At 42.0% G+C, this 25,519-nt stretch overlaps 2 protein-coding genes across 5 annotated transcripts in view; one reads left to right on the plus strand and one right to left on the minus strand.

Annotated features, from left to right (window-relative positions):
* LOC106585541 (collagen alpha-6(VI) chain) overlaps window positions 1-12,189 on the minus strand; it is a 40,843-nt gene extending 28,654 nt beyond the window's left edge. For 2 of the 4 annotated variants that reach the window (XR_006764364.1, XM_045712854.1), the window contains exons 1-3: window positions 11,966-12,108; window positions 963-1,091; window positions 45-653 (exon numbers count right to left, since the gene is read on the minus strand). Coding sequence is in view for 3 of the 4 variants with exons in the window: in XM_045712854.1 (XP_045568810.1) it covers window positions 45-653; window positions 963-1,080 (727 nt within the window). In the remaining variant the exon portion in view is untranslated. Of the gene's footprint in view, window positions 1-44; window positions 654-962; window positions 1,092-11,965 lie in introns of all 4 variants that reach the window. The other 2 variants (XM_045712855.1, XM_045712856.1) reach the window with 2 other exon arrangements.
* The window catches only part of LOC106574332 (collagen alpha-1(VI) chain), a 54,165-nt gene continuing 40,793 nt past the window's right edge, over window positions 12,148-25,519 (plus strand). Inside the window, 1 exon segment of the mRNA XM_045712917.1 lies at window positions 12,148-12,260. Coding sequence (XP_045568873.1) covers window positions 12,206-12,260 — 55 coding nt within the window. The 5' untranslated portion in view covers window positions 12,148-12,205.

Below are 25,519 nucleotides of genomic sequence, written 5' to 3' on the forward strand. Positions count from 1 at the left end.
GGAATATTTTTCAAATGGAAACAATAAATACACTGTTATAGTACCTTGGACCACTTTGGAGATTGGTCTCTTTGCCTCATCTATGGTAGTACACAGCACCTGGATGAGGCTCTGGGAGATCCCCTGCAGCACAGTAAAGTCCGACACGCTGTACACGTGCTGGTTGTGAGGTGTAGTGGCAATCTCCTTCAGCTGATCTTCGTCTGCTTCTTTGATCCCGATGGCGTACAGCGTGATGCCCTGCTTCTTCAGCTTAAGGGCATGCAGCCCCACATTGTCCATTGATTCACCATCAGTGATCACCACGGCAATCTGGGGCACGTTCTCGTTCACCCGGCTCCCTGCACGGTCAACAAAGAGCTCGTTCAGCAGGAAGTCCAGGCCCAGGCCCGTGTTGGTTTCACCGCCCATATAAGGCAGGTTGTTAATGTACTGCAGGATGTCCTGTTTGTCCTGGAAGGTGTTGAGAAGGAACTCGGTGCGCGGCGTGTTGCTGTACTGGACCAGACCGATGCGCACCTGGTCGGGGGCCACGTCAAAGCTGTTGACCAGCGTGTACAAGAACTGGCGGATCTGTTTGAAGTTCTCTGAGCCGATGCTCCATGAACCGTCCACCAGGAAGACGATGTCGGCCACGGCCTCTTCCTTGCAGACTGGGAGGGGAAGAAAACAGTCGTCAGCCAATGGAATTCCGTACAAGTGTTTAAACCACAAGGTTTTTTGTGCATGGGATGAGCAATGAAAGCAATTAATCAATAAATCAATCTATTAATCAAATATAATTTTTATCGTGCTTTTATAAAAACACATTTTTTATAACTGCTCAACAGTCTAAAGCCCCAAAGAGTTGGTCATAATTTTGTATTTGTGTGGTATTTCTTCAATGCTTCTCTGTTTATGCCATTCTGGACTGTGGTCTGCATTCTGGAATGATTCAGATGTCAGGAGACAAACATGCTTACCTGTTTTTTGTGCTCCGTTAACCAGAAAACATGTTGCTATGGTGAAGATGGCCAGGAGGCCGTGTGTCCCCTCCATGTTGGAACGTTTCTCTAGTCTCTCTCCTTGAAACACAAACATGGACAGATCAACTGTTGGAGCACAGAAAGTTACTGTTTATCAGATCAAGTTGTGTTGACACAAGATTCAACTGAAATGTGGTTAGATCTAATTTAAACATAGCATCCTATGACATCCTAGCCTTCATTTATACATTTTTCTTACATGATAACAGATTATTTTGCACTACTCATGCTCATGCTCAGGTTTGGGGAGTAACGGATTACATGTACAGATACTTTTGAAAAAACGACATGATTACTTCAAGGATTACTTTTAAATTCAGAAAGGATGTTTTTGCGAAAACAAATCTTTAACACTTCTGTTTTTTCAATGACATTCAAATCAGCATTGTAAAAAGGAGCAAGTTTAAGTTTGTTCCACCTGAGCGAGTCTGACCACAAATCAGAGACCAATATGATGGCACACCAAATGTGTTTGATAGATTGCGAGAAAAGAGCAGGAATGGGTTTCTGTAGTCTAAAGTCAAAGCTATGTCTTCCAATGGTGTGAGTGCTGTCGGCATCCAAAGATTATCCAACTTGAATAAATGCTTGGAGGTAAAGATGACAGCAGTGGTGTAGTCTACGGCGATACAGATATCACTTATTATTGATATCTACATAGCGCATTGATGTGCTGTTTGATGTGCTGTTTGATGTCCTGTTTGAGAGATGGATTTGGCCACACTAGTCTCCTTCCCCCAAGCCACTTCAATATAGTCATGTCTATATCAATGGGCAGATCACAAGACACTCTTAGCACCATTTTTTCTATGTAGAACCTGAAAGGGTTCTTTGGCTGTCCCCATACACAGTAAAAACTGGTGAGTGTTTTTTCTGGAGTAAAAATAATTTTCCTCTCAAGTAGTGAAATTAAATCATTTTAGAGTGTAATTATTACCAGCGTCCACTAGAGTGGGAGCAAAAATACAGATTAAATTCTATTGGAGTAAAACAGCATGACCACGGCCACTAATGTTGGTTAAATGTAGAGTTTGCCGCCATTGTTCATTTGCAAGTGTCTTGTGAATGGAAAGAGTGGACAGATTGAGAGCGTGGATCCGCCGAACATCAGTAGTCATTCACAGAACCACCGAATTTCTTCATTTCTAAACTTAATTAGAATTCCAGGCAAGTTCACTGTTATTGGTTAACTTTGTGTGCAGATTAAAACTGTTGAGCAACATTACAGTTAGCTAGCACTGTAGTGTAGGCTTACTGTTACTGCACGATTTGCATAGTCAGATGCTAATGTCAGCATCTAGCTAGAGCTAATTAGCTAGCTAGCTACAGCAACATTAAGTTATACCACTTTTAGTGGTTTATGGACAGTATGCACGCCCAAATGATCTACACTGGTATTTACTGTTGCTTCAGATAGTAAACATTGTATTTTCTCCAATGATATCAAAAGGGTATTACAATTTATTTGAAACACTTAATCGCAGAACACCACAGGTTATTCAAGCAATTGTTTCCAAAAAAGAGGCTGCTACCAAAGCCTCATTTTATGGTGCATTACCCCACATGCATGCTTAAAATTGGACCAGTTTTGCATAGCTGGTGCATGCGCTATGAAGCAAGGCATAATTCCTTTAAAAAACGATTAAAAAGCTTTAAAAAGCTTCAAAAATGTAACTAAAACATTGGCAAAAAAAACACCAAAGTCAAATAGCATACAGTTGGCAGATATTTGACACCAACAGAGTCATGATTGGTCCCGGTAAAATGTTATCTTTAAATGTGGTGAACTGGGGCAGTAAGACGGCTGAGACTCTTCAGGCACTTATTGACACCTCGGTTTTAAATGTTAAATGGGCCAAAAACGATGGAAATATGTATCGTTCAGTTTTAGTTGTTTGTCTTAAAGTCCATTGTGAGATGACAGTTTTTCAGAAAATCCACCATGTTGTTGTTGTTAGAGATGAGAGGTTACTGTTGGTTACTTTTGCCCTGCAAACAATATGTATTGATGAACATTTTAATGCATATAGATTTGGGTGTACAACAGAGGGACCTTATGTAGTGGATATTAGAGCTTTTCTGTCACAAAGCATTTGATATACAGATGTCTTACAGTTGTGATGATTCAAGTTTGTTTATTGTCCCATACTGTTTCCTGTGACTCCAAAAATGGCACAGTAAGCTCTTTAAAACCAAGATGTATTGTATTGCAATATTGGCTTTTTTATTTACTTTTAAAGGATGACAAAATTTCATTTTACAGAGGCCACAATTTTATTTTATCATCAGTGTTTTTGATATGTGAGATGCCAGTTTCACAAAATCCTCCATGTCAATGTTAGATGTATTGAATTGCAATATTGAGCTTTTTTATGTACATGTATTAAAGTGAACAGAGGCCAACATTTCATTTCAGTCTACAATTTTATTGTCATCAGTATTTTGATGTACGGTTGAAGTTGGAAGTTTACATACACCTTAGCCAAATACATTTAAACTCAGTTTTTCACAATTTTTGACATTTAATCCTAGTAAAAATTCCCTGTTTTAGGTCAGTTAGGATCAACACTTTATTTAAAAAATGTGAAATGTCAGAATAATAGTAGAGAGAATGATTTATTTGAGCTTTTATTTCTTTCATCACATTGCCAGTGGGTCAGAAGTTTACATAGACTCAATTAGTATTTGATAGCATTGCCTTTAAATTGTTTAACTTGGGTCAAACGTTTCAGGTAGCCTTCCACAAGCTTCCCACAATAAGTTGGGTGAATTTTGGCCCATTCCTCCTGACAGAGCTGGTGTAACTGAGTCAGGTTCGTAGGCCTCCTTGCTCGCACACGCTTTTTCAGTTCTTCCCACAAATTTTCTATAGGATTGAGGTCGGGGCTTTGTGATGGCCACTCCAATACCTTGACTTTGTTGTCCTTAAGCCATTTTGCCACAACTTTGGAAGTATGCTTGGGGTCATTGTCCATTTGGAAGACCCATTTGCAATCAAGCTTTAACTTCCTGACTGATGTCTTGAGATGTTGCTTCAATATATCCACATCATTTTCGTTCCTCATGATGTAATCTATTTGGTGAAGTGCACCAGTCCCTGCTGCAGCAAAGCACCCCCACAACATGATGCTGCCACCCCCGTGCTTCACGGTTGGGATGGTGTTCTTTGGCTTGCAAGCATCCCCCTTTTTCCTCCAAACATAACAATGGTCATTACGGCCAAACAGTTCTATTTTTTATTTAATCAAATCAGAGGACATTTCTCCAAAACGTATGATCTTTGTCCCCATGTGCAGCTGCAAACCGTAGTCTGGCTTTTTTATGGCGGTTTTGGAGAAGTGGCTTCTTCCTTGCTGAGCGGTCTTTCAGGTTATGTCGATATAGGACTAATTTTACTGTGGATATAGATACTTTTGTACCTGTTTCCTCCAGCATCTTCACAAGGTCCTTTGCTGTTGTTCTGGGATTGATTTTCACTTTTCGCACCAAAGTACGTTCATCTCTAGGAGACAGAACACGTCTCCTTCCTGAGCGGTATGACGGCTGCGTGGCCCCATGGTGTTTATACTTGCGTACTATTGTTTGTACAGATGAACGTGGTACCTTCAGGGGTTTGGAAATTGCTCCCAAGAATGAACCAGACTTGTGGAGGTCTACAAATCTTTTTCTGAGGTCTTGGCTGATTTCTTTTGATTTTCCCATTATGTCAAGCAAAGAGGCATTGAGTTTGAAGGTAGGCCTTGAAATACATCCACAGGTACACCTCCAATTGACTCAAATGATGTCAATTAGCCTATCAGAAGCTTTTAAAGCCATGACATCATTTTCTGGAATTTTCCAAGCTGTTTAAAGACACAGCCAACTTAGTGTATGTAAACTTCTGGCCCACTGGAATTGTGATACAGTGAATTATAAGTGAAATAATCTGTCTGTCAACAATTGTTGGAAAAATGACTTGTGTCATGCACAAAGTAGATGTCCTAACTGACTTGCCAAAACTGTAGTTTGTTAACAAGAAATTTGTGGAGTGGTTGAAAAACAAGTTTTAATGACTCCATCCTAAGTGTATGTAATCTTCCGACTTCAACTGTATGTATTGCAAATGTCTTACATTTATGAATAAAGTGCTTTGTTAAATACTGAGTTCTGATTTATTGACGTTAAGTTTATTTGTACAAATGCTACTCTTGACTGATGATATTTAATTCTATATTGAGTGAATTGGCAGTAGAGCTGTTTCCATTTTACTCTAAATAGAGTAAATTACAGTTTGTAGAGTTAAATATAAACACTGAATAGAGTAGAAATAACTCTGAAAATTGAACTCCGCAACACGAGTAATTGTATCTCTATTTAGACTGGGACCAAATTATATATTTTGTAGAGTATAATTGTATTCAATTTGAGTAACATTTACTCAAATTTCCTGTGTAGGAGAACTCTTTAAAGAACCCTTTTTGGTTCCAGGTAGAAACCTTTTGGGTTCCATGAAGAATCCTTTCCACAGAGGGTGCTACATGGAAAAAGGGTTCTACCTAAAACCAAAAAGGTTTCTACATAGAACCAAAAAGGGTTCTCCTATGGGGACATCCGAAGAACCCTTTTGAAAGTTTTTTTTCTAAGTGCACACACACACACACACACACTGGTCCTCTATCACACTTTTAGGACATTTGTGTCCATTTGAGACATTGCCAGTGCCATCTATTTTGATGTTAAGGGAACAGAAGTGTTAATTTCCAGCCTGGCAGTATGGTATGTGTGCACCACATTCTAGACCAAGGGCAAGTTGAAGAGGGCCGCATATCTGAATTCTTCTTCCTTGTTTCTTTCACTCGCGAACAGGATTCACCTAATGCACAACACAGCGTATAAATATGTTTTAGGACAAGATTCAGCTAATGTACAGCACAGCCTATAAATGTCTTTAGGACAGGATTCAGCTAATGTAAAACAGCCTATAAATGTATTTAGGACAGGATTCCACTAATGTAAAACAGCCTATAAATGTATTTAGGACAGGATCCTGCTAATGTAAAACAGCCTATAAATGTCTTTAGGACAGGATTCCGCTAATGTAAAACAGCCTATAAATGTATTTAGGACAGGATTCCACTAATGTAAAACAGCCTATAAATGTATTTAGGACAGGATCCTGCTAATGTAAAACAGCCTATAAATGTCTTTAGGACAGGATTCCGCTAATGTAAAACAGCCTATAAATGTCTTTAGGACAGAATTCCGCTAATGTAAAACAGCCTATAAATGTCTTTAGGACAGGATTCCGCTAATGTAAAACAGCCTATAAATGTCTTTAGGACAGAATTCCGCTAATGTAAAACAGCCTATGAATGTGTTTAGGACAGGATTCCACTAATGTAAAACAGCCTATAAATGTATTTAGGACAGGATCCTGCTAATGTAAAACAGCCTATAAATGTCTTTAGGACAGGATTCCGCTAATGTAAAACAGCCTATAAATGTCTTTAGGACAGAATTCCGCTAATGTAAAACAGCCTATAAATGTCTTTAGGACAGGATTCCGCTAATGTAAAACAGCCTATAAATGTCTTTAGGACAGAATTCCGCTAATGTAAAACAGCCTATGAATGTATTTAGGACGATTCAGCTAATGTAAAACAGCCTATAAATGTGTTTAGGACAGGATTACGCTAATGTAAAACAGCCTATAAATGTCTTTAGGACAAAGGCCCTTTTGAAAATTCTTCATCTATGGATTATCTGTAAATTCAACCACCATTCCCAAATGGATTCCAAATATGCCGTCCTATCTTGCAAGCCAAATAAAATAAAAATACAATTCTGATAGCTTCCCTTTAAAAAACAATGCTTGATGTGCCTGGGTCCAGTCAGACTTACTCCAGAGAAAGGGTAAGGGAAATGTGTACTGTATGTGTCTGGTTGTTTAAGAGTGTCACGTCCTGACCAGCAGAGGGAGTAGTTGTTTAGTATTTTTGGTCAGGACGTGGCAGAAGTACTGTGTTGTCTGTGTTTTTCTGGTATTTCTGTTTCTATGTTGGTCTGTGTGGCTCCCGATCAGGGACAGCTGGTTATCGTTGTTCCTGATTGGGAGTCATATATTAGGAGTGTGTTTGTCACCTGGTTTTTGTGGGTTGTTTTATTTTGCACTGCTGTATGTAAGTACATAGCCTGTGAAACTGTCTAGTCGTTTATTGTTTTGGCCATCATAATTTAAATAAAATGATTTGGAGCACGCAAGCCGCTGCGTATTGGTCAGATAATGATTTCGAAATATCTTCAGATGAAGGTGAAGATTCTGACAAAGAGTCTTGTACCAATGCTTGTTGAGGCCTGATCCCAATGAGTTGAGAAATTCAGGAAACGGGGGTCCATCCTAACTGGATGCATCTGGAGGTAATCGTGATTTGCAGACCCCCATTTCAAACAAGAATCGCACTTGAATGACAGTGATTGAAAGGGCGGGCTTGACATCTCATTTGTTCAGGTCAGAGTCCACTGAATATACTTACATCTGGGTCTAACAGATCTCATGCACATTTCCTTCACGCTCTGTTCTCTACCTCGGTTTATTTAGGCAGCGTTCAAAGCAGTTCCTTTCCGCTCAACAGAGTGAGGTCTAAAAGAGTGGGGCCCCATTGTTTTCAATGGCAAATCATCTATTCCACTCAAACTGTGGTCACAGATTGACCGTGAACATTCAGGCACAAGGGTGCTGTTCAGTTATGGAGTACTTCGAAGCTTTCTACAGGACAATGATTACACCACAAACATTTTCTTTACCTCTTCATGACGAGTCAAGGTCAAGATTGTCTATGGTCAGAACGGTCCAGTACAATTATCCAAGACTGATTCTTTAATGTAACATATAAATCAACAATATGTTTTCAGTGGCTGGTTTATTTCAAGCTGAATTAATGTTTGCTACCTATCAATCCATGTTGAACTGATGACTGTGGGGTTCTGGTAGGCATCAGTTATTAACTGCTTTAGCTGCATCACTGTTCCCTTAAACATACACATCATCATCATAAAGCCCAAAGACGTGAATGGATCCTATTTCAGAGCTCTTCCCCACAGCTGTATGCTGTTGTTGGCTCTGCTGACAAGAAGTCCTTGACCTATGGGATAACCAATGCAATGTCCTTCTTCCCCTCTTTCTCTAAATAGAGAAGCCTAACATTTACTTCTTATCACTTTTGATTTACAGCTGGTGCCGGCTGTGTTTTATACACAGACGTTGAGGCTTTAGGAGGTGTAAACAAAGGAACTTGGCTGTTCAATGTACAGAACTACAGTTCATGCTAGTCTGGCTGTGGACCACAGGGGCTGTGTTTACACAGGCAGCCCCATTCAGATCTTTTGCCAATTATTTCCATATCTGATACCTATTTGATCTTGTCCCTAATGTGTAAACAGCAACAACAAAAACACATGGAATCTGATCTTTTGACTTATGATTTACTGTATACCACCACCCTATGTGGATCTCAATCCTGATACAATTCTTATGCTACATATGTGACCTCAGTCTAGATGCTCAAATCAGAATTGATTTGCTCTGAAGTTTTCCTTTTTTTGCACATGACCTGCCATTACCATGGCAACCACCCCAACATTTTAAAAACCTCTACATGATCGGTGTCCCTATACTGGGACGGTTGAGCTAATGTGATTAGCATGACAGTTGTAAGTAACAGCACACGTTCCAGGACATAGACATGTCTTATATGGGCAGAAAGCTTAAATTGTTGTTAATCTAACTGCACTGTACAATTTACAGTAGCTATTACAGTGAAAAAATACCATGCTATTGTTTGAGGAGAGTGCACAACAACAAAAAGTACCACAGCAACTGGTTTGATATATTCGCCTCTCATTCTGTAATCTTGCTCTGATTTGTCATCCTGAGGGTCCCAGACATAAAATGTAGCATAATTGTGTTTGATAAAATCTATTTTTATATTCAAATGTAGGAGCTGGGTTCTACACTTTGAACCCCTGCTTTCTCTGGCTCCACATCCACCCCGCCCGGCCATCTACATCTGTGTGAATGAGCAAATCTGATATGGTTAAAAAGTCTGGACACTCAGAAAAAAAAGATTGTATATGGAAAAAAAATCTGAATTGTGTTCTTCGGGTAGCTGTGTAAACACAGTCAGTTTGTTTACACAGGCAGAGTGTTTCTTAAATGGCTTTTTACAGGGAGAGTGGCAGCAGCTTTTCCAGAAAACCACTATCACAGCTAATTTCAATCATGTTAAATTCAGAAGCCTGTGAAACTGTTCCTGTTAAAAAAAAAAAAAAAACGTTCTTATAGATTCCTATTTGTCATGTAGCTGAGTTAGATCACCTTGGCAGCAGTGGTTGCTGCAGTCTTACTGTTATTCAGAATGTGGCGGTTGGTGAGTGAGTTTGAATCTCTGATGCAGTTGACATTTATCAGTGGCTGAGGTTTCAGCAAACCAATGTTGCAGATTTAAGTAATGTAGTGTTGGCTACAATAGTGTTGCCATGCAGTACAGTAATTAATTACACAGTATTAATAACATTGTACTGTGTGACCTTGATCATCAATAGAACAGAACACTACACTGAATTCGTATTGTAATGATCACATTGTACCAGATTGCTTAACTATAACAATATTTAAGGCTACTTGAACCAGAAGCAGTTGGAGTAGCACTGATTAGATGTTATTGCTTGGCTGTTATTGGCTGCAAACTTCTCTGATTTGGCTGTGATATGATCCAGTACACTTATTGATGTGGCTGTCGTGGTTTGCATGTCATTGAAGACTAAAAACTGTATTGTTTTTGTTGCAAATTTTTGACAGACGTATATGAAAATATGTGGCTTTGCCAAGATCAAGTCTGAGCCTGGGAGTGAAACAATTAGACATTGCCCTAAATGGTCTGAAAGGCCACTTTCCCGTTAATTGGCTCTGTCTTGTGTATTAGGCGGAAATTCCCCGTTATGAAATTCCGCAACAAATGAAGGGTGCACATCCATGGGCGTTGTGATGCAGACTGACACAACAAGAAGAGAACACTGTGTTTATCCTGAAAGGAAATAGAGCAACACTGAACGATATAGTGAGAAAGTATCCAAACTTTGGTCTTAATAAAATCCCATCTAAATGAAAAGGTTATTTGGAAAGAGAAGTGGAGGGCAGGACAGAATAATGGTTACAGATGCAGGATCTTCATTTGACCAGTTTCTCACAACAGGAAAGAATCCTACAGCAAAAGGAAATGTGAATTATTGTGTGGGTTATAATTAATGGATTTGATAAGGAGGCCTTCATGTGGTGTCGAAGAAGGCGTGACAAAACCTGTAAACACACCTGGAGCAATTTCCTGAACATGAAAAAACAATTTCCCCATACAGCGATATAAACAGGAAACTATAAACAGTCACTAGATGATCTGGTCTCTGGGTTGGACCTACTGATGGATGTGTTCACTCTGCTGTGTGTGTGTGTGTGTGTGTGTGTGTGTGTGTGTGTGTGTGTGTGTGTGTGTGTGCGTGCACGTTTGTGTGATCTGTGGATAGGGATGTGAAGGACCCATAAACTGTGTTTATCTGGTCAGACGAAGACTCAACATCGCGTCTTGAGTTTACAACCAGCATCACAAACATTGTACCTGCTCAACCTCAACCCTTGATTCATGGTTTCCTGGAAAGTCAAACTAAAAAATAAAAAAATTATGTACCATCTTTGTGAGTGCTGGGGGGGGGGCTCATCTAAAATCCAGAATCAAACGTGTGGACATTCATCTGGGCCAAAGAACAATCACACTGTACCATCTTAGAAAAAAGGTTTTCTCAAATTAACCATCTGTAGAAAAGGTTCTACAAGGAACCCAAAAGTGTTGGCTGCAATAGTTTTTACCTGGAACCAAAAAGGGTTCTTCAAATAGTTATTCTATGGGGACAGCCATGAACACTTAGAGGTTTTAGATATACACTGTTAGAAAACAAGGTGTTAACATCCCAGCAACACAAGGTACTAACACCCCAGCATCATAAGGTGCTAACATCCCAGCAACACAAGGTGCTAACATCCCAGCAACACAAGGTGCTAACATCCCAGCATCATAAGGTACTAACATCCCAGCATCATACGGCAGCATTCATTGACAAACTTCATTAGTGAACAAAAGTACTTCAACAGGGGAATGGTCTATTATGCAACTGTACAGCATGGTGATTAATGGTGAGTAGTAGGATAAGGATGATCTAGAGCTGGAGTGTCTGTGAAATACTGTTACAGCATCCAGCTGGCAGGAGGCTCCACTACCAGTCAACACCATTTGTCTTCAACCAACACACCAATTTTGGGAACAAAGACTGTCACAGAATGTTTGAGAAAGTTATCCAAATGTTTCCTGAACATGATTTTGGAAAATGGACAAGAATTTCTTCCAATGAATTTCAAGCACACATGCACGTACGCACACATACCATTCTACTGTTTATTTTGATCCGGTTTATCCACGGCAAAGAGATACAGTTTCCATAATAATTTGAACCTAATTAATTTGTTCAATACACTCTTGAAACATGTTGAGCATGCAAGTTGCGCATGCAGTCTATAGCCTAACTATAATCAACAAGGCAGCTTTATTATCTTTGTAGCCCTACATGTTTAACATTTCAGAGTAGGCTATTCACTTGCTGAACTTAAATGATCGCATACTGCGACGACAGGTAGGCCTATCCAATGGACACCAATAGAGGGATTTGTGATCAATTCACTTCAGCCTATTTCTTTTATTAGCTTACACGATTATTTTACATTACATTTTTTTTAGGCATATACACTGAGACATTGTGAGCAAATTCGTTAAATCACAACATTTTTGTATTATTTAAATGTAGACTAGGTTTGCATGCACAACAAACAAAAAAAGCGTGCGGAAAATATGTAAACTTACAATGTGGCTGATGCACTATCTGGTGCGCGCAGGCAGGAGTCCCATTCCCTTATAGAACCCAAAGCCCAATCTTGTTCTGCAGAAATTGGTGCGACCGGCCACTCCTCACACCCCGCCCCGAATGGTTAGGCAAAGAGTAGCCTACAGTATTTCATCCAGCTACTATTCGGTATAGTCTACACGACCTGTGCGTCATACACACCCCTACATCCTCCTGAATTAGTTCTACTGGGAGACTTTATGGTCAGAGCCGCGGGAGGGAATTCTAAGGAAATTCTGAAGCAGATAGAAATAGGTAAGTGATGTAACAGGAGTGGTTATTTGTACCAGGAGACTAACACCATTAAAATAATATCAGCCTTTACAATATAGGCCTAGTATTGTTGGTCTTTATCGGTTATGCAAGGCTCTCTCAATTTGGATGAATTGGTGCCTCTAGGGAAATTCAAAAGGCTGATTGAGGACCGTTTGTTTTCTATGATTGTGGTTTGCAAGAGGAGTGGGGAATGTGCCTCCAGTGCTCTATGCTCTTCAACATTTAATGAGATTTACAAACCTCACAACCTTGCCAAACCTCACAACTTTGCCAAATCTCACAACCTTGCCTTGCTTTTCTGTAACTTTCAGTGACAATTACTAACACCTTTGATAATTTTGTTGTTACCTATCCAGACCTAGCAGATCTACAAAACAGGAGTGGTGTCACGTCCTGACCATAGAGTGCTCTTATTTTCTATGGTAGAGTAGGTCAGGGCGTGACTGGGGGGTTTTATCTAGTTTATTTTTTCTATGTTGTGTTCTAGTTTCTTTTTTCTATGTTGGGTTTTTTGTATGATTCCCAATTAGAGGCAGCTGGTCATCGTTGTCTCTAATTGGGGATCATATTTAAGTAGTTGTTTTTCCCACCTGTGTTTGTGGGAGATTATTTTTGAGTTAGTGCATGTTGCACCGCTGTCGTCGCGGTTTGTGTTTTGTTTATATTTTGTTTTGTCTTGCAAAGTTTCACATTCAAATAAAAGATGTGGAACGATACTCACGCTGCGCCTTGGTCCGTTCCTACACACAATCGTGACAAGTGGACCAGGGTCCAGAATATTTTGGGGTGAAATATAACTGCACTAGGACACCCCACTCCAAAACACACCTTCAGTGAACTCCATCCCATTTCTGACACCAGTGCAGAAGAAGTTGGTGCTCCCGAGTGGCGCAGCAGTCTAAGGCACTGCATCTCAGTGCTAGAGGCATCACTACAGACACCCTGGTTCAAATCCAGACTGTATCACAACTGGCTGTGATTGGGAGTCCCATAGGGCAGCACACAATTGGCCCAAATTCATCCGGGTTTGGCCGGTGTAGGCCGTCATTGTAAATACGAATTTGTTCTTAAGTGACTTGCCTAGTTAAATAAAAAAAGTTGTGATGCCAAGAGGTCTGACTCTGAAACCTTTTTCACTCAGCAGACATTTATCCTCGGGCAACACTTGTCACTTTGCTCCTGCTTGTCAAGGTTTAAACCCAGTCCAGTTACCATGCTAACCCCACAGTGGCATATAGTAGCCTAGGCCAGTGTTTCCCATCTGCGGTCCTCCAGTATCCCCAACAGTACACAGTTTTGTTGTAGCCCCGGACAAGCACACTTGATTCAACTTGTCAACTAATCATCAGGCCCTCAATGAGTTGAATCAGGTATGTTTGTCTGGGCTACAACATGTGTGCTGTGGGGGTACTCGAGGACTGGAGTTGGGAACTGCTGGGCTAGGCTACCCCTAGTTACATTTATGGCCTCATTTATCACGCTATAAAACTCTCACCACAGAACTGCAGCATACACAACCCTTTTTACATAAATCTTTTTTATATGCAATTTTAGGCATGAATTGCCTCCCACGCCACTCTGCCTCCTGAACAATGAAATACGTTAGTTTCCAGATCATTGGTTTTTGGTCTACACTCCCTGAATGTAATAGATGAGTGAGTTAGGAATTGAGCTCAACCCTGCATCTTTTTTTAATAAACATGTTAAGACTGATTTCTCAACATAAATGTACTGCCAGTGTACCTGTATTTGGCAACTCACGTTTGGATGTCATACGCTGATGTGACGGGCTAATGGTCTGATGAATACTTTGCACTAGACTTTTAAAAATGTAGAACCAGGAACAGATATAGCCCTTGGTTCACTCCAGACCGGACTGCCCTTGACCAGCACAAAAACATCCTGTGGCGTATTGCATTAGCATGAAATAGCCCCCGTGATATGTCATTTTTCAGGGAAGTTAGGAACCAATACACACAAGCCGTTAGGATAGCTAAGGCTAGCTTTTTCAAACAGAAATGTTCATCCTGTAGCACAAACTCAAAAAGGTTCTGGGACACAGTAAAGTCCATGGAGAATAAGAGCACCTCCTCCCAGCTGCCCACTGCACTGAGACAAGGAAACACTGTCACCACCAATAAATCCACGATAATCGAGAATTTCAATAAGCATTTTTCTACGGCTGGCCATGCTTTCCACCTGGCTACCCCTACCCCAGTCAACTGCCCTGCACCCCCCACAGCAACTCGCCCAAGCTTCCCCCATTTCTCCTTCACCCAAATCCAGATAGCTGATGTTATGAAAGAGCTGCAAAATCTGGACCCCTACAAATCAGCCGGGCTAGACAACCTGGACCCTCTCTTTCTAAAATTATCTGCCGAAATTGTTGCAACCCCTATCACTAGCCTGTTCAACCTCTCTTTCGTATCGTCTGAGATCCCCAAAGATCGGAAAGCTGCCGTGGTCATCCCCCTCTTCAAAGGGGCAGACACTCTAGACCTAAACTGCTACAGACCTATATCTATCCTACCCTGCCTTTCTAAGGTCTTCAAAAGCCAACAGATCACCGACCATTTCGAATCCCACCGTACCTTCTCCGCTATGCAATCTGGCTTACGAGCTGGTCATGGTTGCACCTCAGCCACGCTCAAGGTCCTAAACGAAATCATACCTGCCATCGATAAGAGACAATACTGTGCAGCCATATTCATCGACCTGGCCAAGGCTTTCGACTCTGTCAATCACCACCTTCTTATCGGCAGACTCAACAGCCTTGGTTTCTCAAATGACTGCCTCGCCTGGTTCACCAACTACTTATCTGATAGAGTTCAGTGTGTCAAATCGGAGGGCCTGTTGTCCGGACTGCTGGCAGTCTCTATGGGGGTGCCACAGGGTTCAATTCTCAGGCCGACTCTCTTCTCTGTATACATCAATGATGTCGCTCTTGCTGCTGGTGATTCTCTGATCCACCTCTACGCAGACAACACCATTCTGTATACTTCTGGACCTTCTTTGGACACTGTGCTAACTAACCTCCAGACGAGCTTCAATGCCATACAACTCTCCTTCTGTGGCCTCCAACTACTCTTAAATGCAAGTAAAACGAAATGCATGCTCTTCAACCGATCGCTGCCCGCACCTGCCCGCCCGTCCAGCATCACTACTCTCGACAGTTCTGACCTAGAATTTGTGGACAACTACAAATACCTAGGTGTCTGGTTAGACTGTAAACTCTCCTTCCAGACTCACATCAAACATCTCCAATCCAAAATTAAATCTAGAATCAGCTTCCTATTTCGCAACAAAGCATCCTTCACTCATGCTGCCAAACTTACCCTCGTAAAACTGACTATCCTACCGATCTTCGACTTCGGCGATGTCATTTACAAAATAGCTTCCAACACTCGACTCAACAAATTGGATGCAGTCTATCACAGGGCCATCCGTTTTGTCACCAAAGCCTCATATACCACCCACCCCTGCGACCTGTACGCTTTCGTTCGCTGGCCCTCGCTTCATACTCGTCGCCAAACCCATTGGCTCCAGGTCATCTACAAGTCTTCGCTAGGTAAAGCCCCGCCTTATCTCAGCTCACTGGTCACCATAGCAGCACGTGCTCCAGCAGGTATATTTCACTGTTCACCCCCAAAGCCAATTCCTCCTTTGGTCGTCTTTCCTTCCCGTTCTCTGCTGCCAATGACTGGATCGAACTGCAAAAAAAAAAAAAATCACTGAAGCTGGAGACTCTTATTTCCCTCACTAACTTCAAGCACCAGCTGTCAGAGCAGCTCACAGATCATTGCACCTTTACATAGCCCATCCACCGCTCCTTTGAACCCCAGTATCTCTATTTGGACATTCATCTTCTGCACATCTATCACTCCAGTGTTTAATTGCTATATCGTAATTACCTCGCCACTATGGCCTATTTTATTGCCTTACCTCACTTATCTTACCTCATTTGCACACACTGTATATAGACTTTTTGTATTGTATTATTGACTGTATGTTTGTTGTATGTGTCGAACTGCTTTGCTTTATCTTGGCCAGGTTGCAGTTGTAAATGAGAACTTGTTCTCAGCTGGTCTGCCTGGTTAAATAAAGGTGAAATAAAAAAAAATAAAAAAAAGTGGTTTGTGATGATATGATGTGATCATGTGGCTGAGCTGGTAACACATGGTGTTAACACTGATGGGGTTGTGGGTTCTATTCTCACTGGGGAGCAGTACAAAAAATAATGCACTCACTACTGTAAATTGCTCTGGATAAGAGCGTCTTCTAAAATGGAAAAGGAATGAATAGACCGTTTCAGTTTTCATATAGAAATAAGTTGCATTTGCAAAGTATTTCAAGAAACTGGAAAACAAACTCAGAAAAAAAAGAAACGTCCCTTTTTCAGGACCCTGTCTTTCAAAGATAATTCATAAAAATCCTAATAACTTCACAGATCTTCATTGTAAAGGGTTTTAACACTGTTTCCCATGCTTGTTCAATGAACCATAAACAATTAATGAACATGCACCTGTGGAACGGTCGTTAAGACACTAACAGCTTACAGACAGTAGGGAATTAAGGTCACAGTTATGAAAACTTAGGACACTAAAGAGGCCTTTCTACTGACTCTGAAAAACACCAAAAGAAAGATGCTCAGGGTCCCTGCTCATCTGCGTGAACGTGCCTTAGGCATGCTGCAAGAAGGCATGAGGACTGCAGATGTGGCCAGGGCAATAAATTGCAATGTCCGTACTGTGAGATGCCTAAGACCACACTACAAGGAGACATGACGGACAGCTTATCATCCTCGCAGTGGCAGACCACGTGTAACAACACCTGCACAGGATCGGTACATCCGAACATCACACCTGCGGGACAGGTACAGGATGGCAACAACAACTACCCGAGTTACACCAGGAATGCACAATCCCTCCATCAGTGCTCAGACTGTCCGCAATAGGCTGAGAGAGGCTGGACTGAGGGCTTGTAGGCCTGTTGTAAGGCAGGTCCTCACCAGACATCACCGGCAACAACGTTGCCTATGGGCACAAACCCACCGTCGCTGGACCAGACAGGACTGGCAAAAAGTGCTCTTCACTGACGAGTCGCGGTTTTGTCTCACCAGGGGTGATGGTCGGATTCGCGTTTATCGTCGAAGGAATGAGCGTTACACCGAGGACTGTACTCTGGAGCGGGATCGATTTGGAGGTGGAAGGGCCGTCATGGTCTGGGGTGGTGTGTCACAGCATCATCGGACTGAGCTTGTTGTCATTGTAGGCAATCTCAACGCTGTGCGTTACAGGGAAGACATCCTCCTCCCTCATCTGGTACCCTTCCTGCAGGCTCATCCTGACATGAACCTCCAGCATGACAATGCCACCAGCCATACTGCTCGTTCTGTGCGTGATTTCCTGCAAGACAGGAATGTCAGTGTTCTGCCATGGCCAGCAAAGAGCCCGGATCTCAATCCCATTGAGCACGTCTGGGACCTGTTGGATCGGAGGGTGAGGGCTAGGGCCATTCCCCCCAGAAATTTCTGGGAACTTGCAGGTGCCTTGGTGGAAGAGTGGGGTAACATCTCACAGCAAGAACTGGCAAATCTGGTGCAGTCCATGAGCAGGAGATGCACTGCAGTACTTAATGCAGCTGGTGGCCACACCAGATACTGACTGTTACTTTTGATTTTGACCCCCCCCTTTGTTCAGGGACACATTATTCAATTTCTGTTAGTCACATGTCTCATGTCTCAGTTGTCTCAGTTGTTGAATCTTGTTATGTTCATACAAATATTTACACATTGTCACGACTTCCGCCGAAGTTGGTCCCTCTCCTTGTTCAGGCGGTGTTCGGCAGTCGACGTCACCGGCATTCTAGCCATCGCTGATCCCTTTTTCATTTTCCATTGGTTTTGTCTTGTCTTACTTCACACCTGGTTTCAATCCCATCAATTACATGTTGTGTATTTAACCCTCTGTTTCCCCTCATATCTTTGTCGGTGATTGTTTGTTGTATGTTTTGTGCATGTTATGTTCTGTTGTGTGACTGGTGTTGTACCCTTTTATATTATTTTTGTGTATATTGGCTTTCTGAGTTTTTTAGCATTTATTAAACTGCTCCGTTTAGACCAAGTTCACTCTCCTGCGCCTGACCTACCTGCCACCAGCACGCACCCATTACACACGTTAAGTTTGCTGAAAATAAACGCAGTTTATATCAAGCAAGTATTATCAGATGAACTGTTTTGTACAGATAATGATTAGACTGAAGTTACAAATGCTGGTAAACACTCCAATACATTTAGTTTAGACAGAAGTAGTGCACTGGGTTTTTACTTGTCCTGTATTAGCAGACCAATATAGGCTGTGTGTTCCATTCAAAATAGTCAATCTGGAAACATCTGAATGAAGGCAGTGTGGCGGTTAGTATGGTAGAACCTTGTTTTGTAAATTTAAGTGATCGGCACTGGCAGCTCGTGGACATTGCACACAACTCAGTTGACTTGCGTCCAAGTGTGTATGTTGAAAATGTGACGTCATGCTTTATATCTGTCAGGAATCCTCCCTCTCTGTGAAAATAATGTTCACCATTTGAGTTATCAGAATCTATAATCTGGAGTAAAACATGGCCTAGAGGCATCTAGTCTGATTGAAGACAGACTTCCCTTCTCTTTCTCTCTATCTCTTCATCCGTTCTACTCCCCTCCCTTCCCATCTCTGGTTCATGTCATAAATCATAGGGCCCTGGGGAAGGGCCTCCTATAGCTTTACAGGACCATGCTGTGTTCACTCATCTCACAATCATTCAATAAACACTCTGGCTCTATCCAGAGACAGCCCCTCACAGCATCATCAGAGACAGCCAGCCACTTACAGCATCCTCAGAGATAGCCAGCCTCTCACAGCATCCTCAGAGACAGCCAGCCAGCCTCTCACAGCATACTGAGAGACAGCCAGCCCCTCACAGCATCCTCAGAGACAGACAGACCCTCGCAGAATCCTCAGAGTCAACCCTAAACAGCATCCTCAGAGAAAGCCAGCCCCTCACAGCATCCTCAGAGACAGCCCCTTACAGCATCCTCAGAGACAGCCCCTCACAGCATCCTCAGAGACAGTACAGTACGTTCTGATGGCATGACGTGGGTACAGAAGTTTAAGGGCATCTAAATACACCTCTCTGGAAGTAACCCTCATTTTGACAGCGACACACTGTAGCCATGTTATATATCTTCTTATCGAAACATTCCTCAACTTCAACCCTCTAAAGACGTTTTCATCTTTGCTTGCAATACAATTCTTTAACCACTAGAAGTTGTGCTTATGCATGGACACTTTCCCATCATTTATCAAAGGTGCGTGCACACAAAAAACACTAAACCTTGAGTGTGCCTGTTTCCCTCGAAGATTGGTATTTATCCATTTGGATAAAGTGTTTTTCTTACATTTCTTTAACAATTTCTTTTTTTTACAGTATAAAACATCCACATACAAACGAGAACATACAGACGCACACAAACATTCACAAAATCATCCCTGCCCAGACCCACCTGGTCACATCCCCATCTCCAGTGCCTGTGTCACTCTCCGCCACATTACCTCAAACTGCACCATTTTGTTTCTCTCCGTCTTCGCCCACGCACTTTCAACAGTAGATAATAACGCATTTGACCTTTCCATTGTGTTACTGCTGGAAGATTGGTTGATTTCCAGTTTTTAAGTATACGTTTTTTTTTCAAGATTATTGACAAGTAAATTTTGTCCAATCTATGTTGTATCTCATTGCATGCTCATATGCCATGTCTTGAAATATGCAGACAGGAGGATTAAAATACATTTACATTGTAATACAGCCAACTTCCTAACTCCGCCCATAACTTTGGGATTTTGTAGCGTTCCCAGAATGCATGGATTACTGAGTAATTGTTAGTTTTACTTTTAAGACATTACTCTGCCTTGTGCTGTAGAATTTGTGATTCTATACATTAGTTTATACTGGATTAACTGTACATTTTAGTTAACACTAATTTTGTTAGTGATGATCCAACATTACCTCCATCTTGTGCCAATTTCAGTTATTTTTAAATCTTGGTAGATTATATATTTTTCTAAGAGATTGTCAGTTGGAAAGTGTGCATATTTCCACAAACAGCTCAGACCATGGGTATGCACAAATTGTCATCTACTATCTCACATAGTATGTCGTATAATATTTATTTGACTTTTATCACAGTATATAGGCCTAAATCATAGCCTAATCATATCATATTACCTTCCCTATATATATGTCACTCCCTTTAGGTCTTTCCCCAGATGTCGTTGTTTCTATTTCAGTTTCATGTCTGTGTGCTGTTAGTGTTTCTGGTTTGGATGATGTTTATTTTATTAAAACACTCACTCCCTGAACTTGCTTCCCGACTCTCAGCGCATATTGTTACAGCAGGACATGTCTCTCCTTGTCTGACATGACTGGTTTATTACCGCTACACAACAAATGTTAAGCTACCATTTATCCATCTCTCATTCAATAAGCATCCTCGAAAGTAAATAGACCGGTAGCCTATTTAAAATATTTGACAATATGGGTATAGTAGCCTATTGCTGTGAGATAGGAGAGTGACTTCATAGCCTATTTCATCTCAGAGCCTATACCAAGTTAGGAGATACAATCATCTATTGATCAACTAAATGTTGAACAAGAATACCAGTGAGCAATTTACTTTGAGTGATTGTGGAAATCTTTGCACCTGTCTACCATGTTGTTGTTCAGCCCACCATGCTGAACGTTTCCATCCATACTTTGGAGCATGATGGTCTGTCAGTTGTGGCAGCCAGGTTGCATGCGGGATGCATGTATATGCATGTTTGGCCTTCGCAGTTCCTGACTTCCATTATGTTAGCCTGAGGGCCAAACAGGCCCACCTGAGACAAAGACCAGTCCATATCAGATTTGAATTGCATGCTGCAAGCACTTATCTTATTCTTAGTGGAGGCTGCTAACAATGGCCAGAACGGAGCAAATGGAATGGCATCAAACACCTGGAAACCATGTGTTTGATATCAAATCAAATCAAATGTATTTATATAGCCCTTCTTACATCAGCTGATATCTCAAAGTGCTGTACAGAAACCCAGCCTAAAACCCCAAACAGCAAGCAATGCAGGTGTAGAAGCACGGTGGCTAGGAAAAACTCCCTAAAAAGGCCAAAACCTAGGAAGAAACCTAGAGAGGAACCAGGCTATGAGGGGTGGCCAGTCCTCTTCTGGCTGTGCCGGGTGGAGATTATAACAGCACATGGCCTAGATGTTCAAATGTTCATAAATGACCAGCATGGTCAAATAATAATAATCATAGTAGTTGTCGAGGGTACAACAAGTCAGTAACACAAGAGTAAGTGTCAGTTGGCTTTTTCATAGCCGATCTTTGAGAGTATCTCTACCGCTCCTGCTGTCTCTAGAGAGTTGAAAACAGCAGGTCTGGGACAGGTAGCACGTCCGGTGAATAGGTCAGGGTTCCAGCAGGTCTGGGACAGCAGGTCTGGGACAGGTAGCATGTCCGGTGAACAGGTCAGGGTTCCATAGCTGCGGGCAGATCAGTTGGAACTGGAGCAGCAGCACGGCCAGGTGAACTGGGGACAGCAAGGAGTCATCAAGCCAGGTAGTCCTGTACATGGTCCTAGGGCTCAGGTCCTCCGAGAGAGAGACAGAAAGAAAGAGAGAAAGAGAGAATTAGAAAGAGCATATTTAAATTCACACAGGACACCGGAAAAGACAAGAGAAATACTCCAGATGAGACAGACTGACCCTAGCCCCCCCGACACATAAACTACTGCAGCATAAATACTGGAGGCTGAGACAGGAGGGGTCAGGAGACACTGTGGCCCCATCCAATGAAACCCCCGGACAGGGCCAAACAGGTAGGATATAACCCCACCCACTTTGCCAAAGCACAGCCCCCACACCACTGGAGGGATATCTCCAACCACCAACATACCATCCTGGGACAAGGCCGAGTATAGCCCACAAAGATCTCCGCCACGGCACAGCCCAAGGGGGGGCGCCAACCCAGACAGGAAGACCACGTCAGTGACTCAACCCACTCAAGTGACGCACCCCTCCCAGGGACGGCATGGAAGAACACCAGCAAGCCAGTGACTCAGCCCCCGTAATAGGGGTAGAGGCAGAGAATCCCAGTGGAAAGAGGGGAAACCGGCCAGGCAGAGACAGCAAGGGCGGTTCGTTGCTCCAGCCTTTCCGTTCACCTTCACACCCCTGGGCCAGACTATACTTAATCATAGGACCTACTGAAGAGATATGTCTTCAGTAAAGACTTAAAGGTTGAGACTGAGTCTACGTCTCTCACATGGGTAGGCAGACTATTCCATAAAAATGGAGCTCTATAGGAGAAAGCCCTGCCTCCAGCTGTTTGCTTAGAAATTCTAGGAACAATTAGGAGGCCCGTGTCTTGTGACCGTAGCGTACGTGTAGGTATGTACGGCAGGACCAAATCGGAAAGATAGGTAGGAGCAAGCCCATGTAATGCTTTGTAGGTTAGCAGTAAAGCACTGGAGTAACTAGCAGCCGTATTTAGCACTAACTGAAGTTTATTTAGTGCTTTATCCGGGTAGCCAGAAAGTAGAGCATTGCAGTAGTCCAACCTAGAAGTAACAAAGGCATGGATACATTTTTCTGCGTCATTTTTGGACAGAAAGTTTCTGATTTTTGCAATGTTACGTAGATGGAAAAAAGCTGTCATTGAAACAGTCTTGATATGTTCTTCAAAAGAGAGATCAGGGTCCAGAGTAACGCCGAGGTCCTTCACAGTTTTATTTGAGACGACTGTACAACCATCCAGATTAATTGTCAGATTCAACAGAAGATCTCTTTGTTTCTTGGGACCTAGAATAAGCATCTCTGTTTTGTCCGAGTTTAAGAGTAGAAAGTTTGCAGCCATCCACTTCCTTATGTCTGAGACACAGGCTTCTAGTGAGGGCAATTTTGGGGCTTCACCATGTTTCATTGAAATGTACAGCTGTGTGTCATCCGCATAGCAGTGAAATTTAACATTATGTTTTCGAATGACATCCCCAAGAGGTAAAATATATAGTGAAAACAATAGTGGTACTAAAACGGAACCTTGAGGAACACCGAAATTTACAGTTGATTTGTCAGAGGACAAACCATTCACAGAGACAAACTGATATCTTTCCGACAGATAAGACCTAAACCAGGCCAGAACTTGTCCATGTAGACCAATCTGGGTTTCCAATCTCTCCAAAAGAATGTGGCGATCGATGGTATCAAAAGCAGCACTAAGATCTAGGAGCACGAGGACAGATGCAGAGCCTCGGTCTGACGTCATTAAAAGGTCATTTACCACCTTCACAAGTGCAGTCTCAGTGCTATGATGGGGTCTAAAACCAGACTGAAGCGTTTCGTATACATTGTTTGTCTTCAGGAAGGCAGTGAGTTGCTGCGCAACAACTTTTTCAATTTTTTTTGAGAGGAATGGAAGATTCGATATAGGCCGATAGTTTTTTATCATTTCTGGGTCAAGATTTGGCTTTTTCAAGTAGTTTAGTTGGAATAGGGTCCAGTATGCAGCTTGAAGGTTTAGAGGCCATGATTATTTTCATCATTGTGTCAAGAGATATAGTACTAAAACACTTTAGTGTCTCCCTTGATCCTAGGTCCTGGCAGGGTTGTGCAGACTCAGGACAACGGAGCTTTGGAGGAATACGCAGATTTAAAGAGGAGTCCGTAATTTGCTTTCTAATGATCATGATCTTTTCCTCAAAGAAGTTCATGAATTCATTACTGCTGAAGTGAGAGCCATCCTCTCTTGGGGAATGCTGCTTTTTAGTTAACTTTGCGACAGTATCAAAAATAAATTTGGGATTGTTCTTATTTTCCTCAATTAAGTTGGAAAAATAGGATGATCGAGCAGCAGTGAGGGCTCTTCGATACTGCACGGTACTGTCTTTCCAAGCTAGTCGGAAGACTTCCAGTTTGGTGTGGCACCATTTCCGTTCCAATTTTCTGGAAGCTTGCTTCAGAGCTCGTGTATTTTCTGTATACCAGGGAGCTAGTTTCTTATGACAAATGTTTTTAGTTTTTAGGGGTGCAACTGCATCTAGGGTATTGCGCAAGGTTAAATTGAGTTCCTCGGTTAGGTGGTTAACTGATTTTTGTCCTCTGACGTCCTTGGGTAGGCAGAGGGAGTCTGGAAGGGTATCAAGGAATCTTTGGGTTGTCTGAGAATTTATAACACGACTTTTAATGCTTCTTGGTTGGGGTCTGAGCAGATTATTTGTTGCGATTGCGAACGTAATAAAATGGTGGTCCGATAGTCCAGGATTATGAGGAAAAACATTAAGATCCACAACATTTATTCCATGGGACAAAACTAGGTCCAGAGTATGACTGTGGCATACCAGTCATTACCACGAGCCCGAGCTCCCCAATTTAAGTGCCACCAAACTCCTGTGTTAGAGCAAGAAATTTCTGTTTTTCTCATGTCTGAGGAAATGTGTAATAGTGCCTGTGTGTAGCTGGTGTAGAGGAGTCAGGCGCAGGACAGCAGATATGAGTAATAAACTTAATTTACTCAAATATTCACAAATACAACGCAATAATTCGAGCCCACAATAACGGACCGTATTACAAACAAACAATCACACACAAACAAACATGGGGGAACAGAGGGTTAAATAATGAACAAATAATTGGGGAAATGAAACCAGGTGTGTAAGACAAGGACAAAACAAATGGAAAATGAAAAGTGGATCGGCGATGGCTAGAAGGCCGGTGACGACAAGGAGAGGGACCGACTTCGGCGGAAGTCGTGACAAAATGAGAAATCTATTGTACATTAAAAAACAATTTACCAGGACACTTTGACACAGCTTTTAGCTTCAGTGTTGCATAAGAGTGAGAGAAAAGGTAGCTGGGCGCTTGACTCATCAATGTTTCCATCAAGACCAAGTTTATAGCAATGAAAGGACTCCTTCAGGTCTGATCTGGGGAGAGCCAAATGCTATTTGAGATCCATTACATTGTTTAGATTGGACTTTGCAGACACTTGAATCTAACAACTTTAGCCAAGAACTGTGTTCTCATTCTTCACACAGTCTTGTTCAGTTGACTGAGTCAGACCTCCATGTCATTCTGAGGTGAAGACTGTGAGATTGTTATAATGTGAGGAAGTGCATCCTGTAGAAACTTCTCTAAGAGGACATTGAACCTTCAGAG

This window comes from Salmo salar, chromosome ssa02 (assembly GCF_905237065.1).
Source record: "Salmo salar chromosome ssa02, Ssal_v3.1, whole genome shotgun sequence".
In the NCBI taxonomy this organism is placed as follows: Eukaryota; Metazoa; Chordata; class Actinopteri; order Salmoniformes; family Salmonidae; genus Salmo; species Salmo salar.